General features: G+C 34.4%; 2 protein-coding genes across 8 annotated transcripts in view; one reads left to right on the forward strand and one right to left on the reverse strand.

Moving 5' to 3' along the window:
• Window positions 1-1,036, forward strand: part of pbl (epithelial cell transforming 2 pebble) — a 22,591-nt gene extending 21,555 nt beyond the window's left edge. For all 7 annotated transcript variants that reach the window (XM_085193218.1, XM_085193217.1, XM_085193219.1 and 4 more), the window contains one exon: window positions 260-1,036. In XM_085193218.1, the coding sequence (XP_085049344.1) occupies window positions 260-367 (108 nt within the window). In that variant the 3' untranslated portion in view covers window positions 368-1,036. The remainder of the gene's footprint in view (window positions 1-259) is intronic.
• Window positions 1,029-6,697, reverse strand: LOC146534494 (uncharacterized). The gene is made up of 16 exons (XM_085193283.1): window positions 6,635-6,697; window positions 6,252-6,432; window positions 6,019-6,150; window positions 5,817-5,943; window positions 5,403-5,466; window positions 4,893-5,014; window positions 4,300-4,413; window positions 4,073-4,202; window positions 3,849-3,995; window positions 3,661-3,751; window positions 3,428-3,583; window positions 3,283-3,346; window positions 2,331-2,435; window positions 2,128-2,200; window positions 1,853-2,053; window positions 1,029-1,248 (listed from the first exon to the last, which is right to left on the reverse strand). The coding sequence occupies exons 1-16, from the start codon at window positions 6,695-6,697 to the stop codon at window positions 1,090-1,092; spliced, it is 1,929 nt and encodes a 642-aa protein (XP_085049409.1). The 3' UTR covers window positions 1,029-1,089.
• Window positions 6,698-6,819: the final 122 nt, after the last annotated feature.

Below are 6,819 nucleotides of genomic sequence, written 5' to 3' on the forward strand. Positions count from 1 at the left end.
TAGAGTAGTTAATACTGTGGTTTCATTTAAAGTGGTGCTGACAATTGCAACCTGTATAGCTACTAGCTATATTTCGTAGTACCGGTGTAGAGGAAATTTGGTGTTAGACACTCACTTTCTGTCCAATATTCGTGACGACAAGTTTTTCAAGACAAGACACGTTTTAAGTTGGGGAACTTAATACCGCGCTTTATCTTGACACTAGAGTGACACACTACTGCAGTCAGACGCAGTGTAACGAGATTCTGTGTGTGTGCAGGAGATGGGCACGAGCGCGGGTGGTGGTGGCGCGGGTGCGTCTGTGTTGGTGGCGCCGCTATCGGTGCAGCCCACGCGCAAGGCGGCCGCCGCGCTGCGCCGCTTCTGACGACGCCCGCCACGCACCAAGTGCCTGAACTAGAGACGAACGTGTCGACTTGTGCGACTGTAAACCAAATCAAACTAAACTTATATGATTAGCCTCGGCCGCCGCGACCGCTGTGACTGCGTCGGCCGGCCTATCTCCACTATTGGCGGCTTTCACGGTGTAGCTAGTTTTGGGATCTGTGTAATATCTTGAATAAATTTAATGAGATATTTAAAAACTTTTGTGTCACATAGTAATATTGATATTATCGAATAGTGTTGAGTAATATGTACATATTGTGATATTTTAATTTAATTGTGACTTAGATAATCGTAGGTTAGTGTAGTGTCCAGTCCGGTGGCCTACTGTGTCCGTCTCCCTTTGATTTTAAGCGTTCCTAATATTTGCCTTATCGCTTTTTATGAACGTTTAATTATATTAGATATTCATCGACGAACATGAATGGCGAGTGACCTCGTTCTCGTTCTCGCGTGCGTGTATTCGTTTATTTGATAATGTAAATGCATGTAATGTATTTATTTCATAATTTTTAAAATTTTACCAAAAAGCTCAAACGCTGTGACACGCACCGACGTTCATATCATGTCTACGCAAATTAAACCACTGTACAAAGGTCTATATTTATAAATATTTTAATGATTGAAAAAAATAAACGTTTATTTTCAATAATTTGCTCTTTATTTTTTTCCTTAACACACAATACGATATCAGCGTCAGTTGTTTCACTTGTTTCGGCGTGGTGCTAGGAACTTGTACATGTTCCGAAGCGCCCGCACTGCGGGCGCCGCCGCCACCGCCGCCAGCGCCGCGCTCGCGCCGTACACCAACACTGCCGGCATCTCCGCGCTCCACACCATTGTGAGCTTCAGTATTAGTGTTCCCTGTGTAAAAAATATATCAAAATCAAATTATTCTAAAAACTTATGGGCGATCAATCATACGCTGCCTTTCCTTTTTTTCTAAATTTTTCTCTATCGATTGGAATATATATTTTTTAAATATTAATTTAATATATAATAATCCCGAAGTTGATCGCATACTAATGTATGCGATACTAGTATATCCTATCCAATAAATCCAATCAAAATCGGACTACTCATGAAAAAGTTATGAGTGTTTAAAGATAAAAAAATATAAGACGCGTTTACATACGTTTATGTTATGTTACTGTGGGCTTTTTTTAAGTAAATGTAAAAATACGTTTTTTTAGGAAATCATGGGGCCGTAGATAATCGATTGATTGTAGATATCGCAAATCGATATCTACAAGCTTACCTGAGATAAAGGCTCTTAACAGACAGACGGACGGACAACAAAGTGATCTTATAGGTTTCTTTTTCCTTAAAAGGTACGGAACTCTAAGAAACAGCGAAATATATTTTCTATAGGGACGGGGACGGGATCCTTACGGACCCAATTCTCATGCGATACTACTAATATATTTTTTATTTAACTGAATAAAACACGAAGTGTATTCATACTAACTAGCATTATAATAGGTAATATCTGCCATTGAGTTCCGATCCTCGATGAGCATGCGTTCTCCTCGGTGGCTATGTTCATATCAGAAACAAAGTCGTGACTGCGGTAGAAGTAAAGCATTGCGGCCAATTCCAAAAGGCAAATAAATGGCGTCGATACTCCTGTCATTATTGCGTCTATACTTTCTAGTAATGCTATTCCACCCTTCAAAATATTAGAATGTTTTAATAGATAATGAAATTTTTCTTTTATCTGAAAAATGTAAATATAAAACCCACCGTGCTAGCAAAAAACATGCTCAGTCCCATGCAAGTCAAAATCATGGCCGCTACTACGAATTGTTCTGCAAAACTGTACAAATATAACGTTAAACTTGGCAAAAGACATTTATAATAATTTACTTATCAATCAACATTTTAATAGACATTAACATTTAAACTATACTTTTTTTATTTATATTTTAACTTAAAATTGCACTTACACAAAGAGTATGTTATACTCAAATATGGCATGTAATGATGTTTTTATAAGTACGTACGCCACCGTCATATAAGAGAACATTAAGCCGCCAAATATAAGCGCAGACCTAGACAAAAAATACAAATTATAGGGACGAGTTGCACAATTATTTTTGTTTTAAAAAGTAGTGCAAATATAAAAATCTAAATTTATATAATTAAATTTTGAATAGATAAAATACTGGTATAGGTACAGGTGAAAGTGTCTGGGCTGCTTTAACGGGATATAGGTACGGTAAAATATTTCAAACCTATGCCTAGAAAAATAATCAAGGTTCATCAACAGTTTATACGTAGGATTTTTTCCATTTCAAGATTTCTATTCACACTGTATTATGTGTAACGCAGTTATGAATAGATAGATACCAATAACGTAAACACCTACTACTATAAAAATACTACTAAACGTTGCTGATCTGCCACTTTCATTCTTAAAAAACATACCAGGACGAGAAATATATGTCTCGTTTTATTTTACGCAATTACCTATTTTCTATAATAAACTTAAACACCGTTAAGCTTCGCCAAAACCTACAATTTCATTTCGTAAACGAGGCGAGTGTTGTCGCTCTGATATCTGTGCTTCATTCTTAAGTGGTATACTTATTTACAACAATAATTTTATTAATTATATGGTTTGAAAAAAAAAAAACATTTTTTCATTTTTGGCAAAATCTTTTGTTTCAATTGTATTAGGCTTTTATAGAGTAGTTAAAACTGTGTTTTCGTTTAAAGTGGTGATGACAAAAAAACTCTGTATATTGTAAATCTGAAGTATTGCATATCATGGATACTTGAAACAATCTTTATTTAAAGATGGATAAAAATTTTATTAATAGAGATAAAGATTTTATTATATCTAAGTTGGACCAGCGTTTTATCAGATACATTTTAATAAAATTTTAGTTTACTTACGCAAGATGAGAATAATTAGTAATCAATGAACAACTTGAATACAAGGGAATTATCCATAAAGTACCTAAAATCAAACTATTGTGTAATATGTTTAATAGATCCGAAATTCATTCAGTATGAATGTAGACAAAAATGCTAAACATACTTTCACGCATATTATAGACGGCTTTTGTATTCGGCTGAATAGAATCCACGACCGCACAAATCGCGGCGCCACTTGTATGAAGCCCGGTTAGAAGGAGAAGTAGTCCACTGTGCCATATATTTTCACCGTTGAGGTCTGGATCTATGTGGCCCGACGCTTAAATACAGAATAATCTTATGTATTTCAATATGAACAATTAATTATATTGTCATAATTAATCGGAATAATTTTACCATAGTGATTTAGTCCCTTGCCATGTATAATTTCAGTTCCTACACCAGCCGAGTGTATATAGAGGGCTACCTCTAAAGCATCAGCGAAAGCCTGTAACAGTTCATATATTTTCTTTATATTCTTTCGTAAGTACTATATTTCAATTTTGTATTTGTGGTATTTTTTATATATGAATGAATTTACATACCGTAAGAACTTCTTTAGCTCCAATCCGATTGACATTATAAAACGTCGTAGGCGCAGATACTAGATGTGTACCAGCGGTTATTAAAAGTATTATTGTCCAGATCCACGGCACAGCCGCCAGCCAAGGATTAGTGTTATTCCAAACTAACTATAAAATTGTAATTTTTCTTCCATTACATATACATAATTTAAAAAGTTAAGTAGTACTTGAGAAATATCCCTTACCCGGCCATGAAGTAGACGTTCCATTATCAAGAATGCCCATAAAACACACCATGTAAAAATTATACATAACATCAAAGGAATGTTGAATTGACCGAAATTGTAGTTGTCACGAAATAACACTACTTCCACGCTGAAACATTATATAAAACTATTATATATATCTACAATTTGAATCACTCTCAAAGCTGTCAATATTACAACAATATAATATTTAAAAAAATCCTTACTAAAAAAAGTTGTATGGTGGTGTACTGTATAGAACAGGATACCCCGTAGTGTATAGTTCATTACAAATTTCTATTTTTCCGTCGAAGCTTCTTCGTGATATATTTGTTTTCGATCTTAAAAAATAATAAATATTAAACATACAAATATATATATATATATTATGTTTACGGCTACTAAAGACGATAAATTATGTTTTTTAAGTTCCCGCTGTATCCCGGTACATAGCAGGGTTGGCATAGGGAACGTGGGAGCCTAGTCCGGATACTACGTTCTGATTAAGATATTTCCTTTCCCACGTTCCGCCCAGTTCAGAAACGAGAGACGAAACTCAACGCCGTGCTTTGTCTCTTTGCCATAGCGAGGAAATGAAATATTTAATATTATCATTTCCTCGAGTGAAAATCTAATATATCACAACCTATCGTGCTGACAATCACACGCTTGTGCCCCTCCGCCATGGCTAGCCTCATGTAACAGCTTAAATGCGATATTCTATCAGTTTTAACAAATTCCTCCCTACATCATCTTTCTATCTATAGATATATTTACTGATCTGTTGACTATCTATCGGTACAAACGTTGAAATGTTGACCTATGTTTGATGAACTTTTGATGAGATGCATTTCTCCATGCAAAATCTTTTGTTCCTACAGTTGTACGTTCTATCGGCAAATATTCATTGTGCAGTTCATTCATTGCTAAGGTAAATCCAGCCTACAAAGATATATATATACAAGATCATTTTGATTTTGACATTAATGCATTGATTAACTTTAAATTGCCTATAAAGATATTATTATACTCTATAACCAGATCGACCAGCCAGTCGTGGCGCAAGGACACAAAGTGTGACTAAACGTGTTCGATTCCCACTCGAAGATGTGAAATAATTAATATTTTTATTTTCATCGCTTTGGTGTCGAGGCAAATCGTGGCGTTGAGTCCCAGCGCTCAACAGGCAATGTCCCAGAATTCGGCGGAAAATGAAAATGGGTAATGGGCGTTAGGTGCCCTCTGCCTACCCTGCTGTGTGCGGGATAAAGCGTGAAGCTGAAAAAAAAAATATTATATTAAAATATCCAATACAACAAATTGTGTTTACCTCTCTTAGTAGTATAACGTTAATATTTTTTGTAGTGGGATCATAAGTTCTTAAATTAAAATCTCTGAAACATAGATTTCACGATTTTAAATTCATCATTATATGCTATCTTTTATTATATGCTTCAATATTGAGAAGAAAAAAAATAACATTTAAAATACATAGAGTAATCGTACAACATATTTTTTTTAATTTTGTAGGGTTATTTTTGTAGAGACCGTTGTGGCACAGGCACAAGGGTGTGACTATAACGCGGCGGCTGTGGGTTCGGCTTCGGTCCCACATTTTAATAAATATAAAATGTACATGAAAGTGTATAATTTATATTTATTCATTAAATTTAGATTTCAAATTTACAACTTCCGTAAATAAACAGTACCTAATACATAATATACTTAAATATTACATTTTCACCTGCAATATTTGTAAGGCAATTTTGAATCGCTTACGGCGTGTAAAAAGTAGATTCCGGCTATAGCCGCTACAGTGCAACAGACCATAGCACGTAATATTGCATTTATACATATTGCGATTCCAATACCTAAAAATAATTATCCAATTAATAAATAACATGTTCACTGGGTGTTTAAATGAAAAATTGCTAAGAAAATAAAACCTTCGAATACGGGTAAAATACGAAATGCTCGACCAGGTCCACTGATGCTCCATTGGCCTAAATATACTTCAAAATGACGCAACGGATTACCAAGAAGTGCCATGACCATGACCAGAAATATCAAGAAAATAACTAAAATTAAGTAGATATAAATTATAATGAAGTTCTGAATATCATACGATATAACATATTTTATTGTAATAACAATTTTATATATATATTGTAATACAAACAAAACCCTCCAGTGACTGCGGAAGCGATAACTCGGCAATGCATTGTCAGGAAACCACCAAGAGCAAGTGAACCGAATGTTAATTTTCGACGACCTTTTACTCCTCTTTGAGTGGCGCCGCCCGATGCGTTGTCCATGCCGGGGATATGCGCGGTCGACCATATTTCTGACCATTGACTTTGCTATAAAAAGTGATTATTTTTGTATGTCTAAAAATTTTGATTCTATGAGGAGGCTGTTAGTTTATCCTATAAAAGACGTTATATTAGTTTAAATGAATTTATATTTTTAACAAAAATAAAACGTTGTTCATTTAGAATTTGTTAAATATATTAAGAAATAAATCTGTAAATATTTTTTCTGTTTAGACTGTACTATACTCACTGCGTCTCTGTTATCGAAAGTAAGAATAGTTTCTAAAGAATATGGAGTTCGACTTAAAGTCATTTTGTACTGTAATATAAAATTAAATTTTACTAAAAATTTATAACGTGTATAAAAATCGTCTTAAATCCATTGACATTGTCAGACTAATTTACCTCAAAGTCAGTCTTCTGACAAGCCGTAAT

Source organism: Heliconius melpomene, chromosome 11 (assembly GCF_056956725.1).
Source record: "Heliconius melpomene rosina isolate 202511_hmr_F chromosome 11, ASM5695672v1, whole genome shotgun sequence".
Lineage (NCBI taxonomy): Eukaryota > Metazoa > Arthropoda > Insecta > Lepidoptera > Nymphalidae > Heliconius > Heliconius melpomene.

What these genes read in the sequence shown, in the direction of transcription:
- LOC146534494 (XM_085193283.1), bottom strand. Translation starts at nt 6,697, where the DNA reads ATGACTTTAAGTCGAACTCCATATTCTTTAGAAACTATTCTTACTTTC. An exon ending in AACGTCTACTTCATGGCCGG is followed by an intron (nt 3,996 to 4,072) that starts GTAAGGGATATT and finishes ACAATTTTATAG; the next exon opens with TTAGTTTGGAATAACACTAA. An exon ending in GAGCTAAAGAAGTTCTTACG is followed by an intron (nt 3,752 to 3,848) that starts GTATGTAAATTC and finishes GAACTGTTACAG; the next exon opens with GCTTTCGCTGATGCTTTAGA.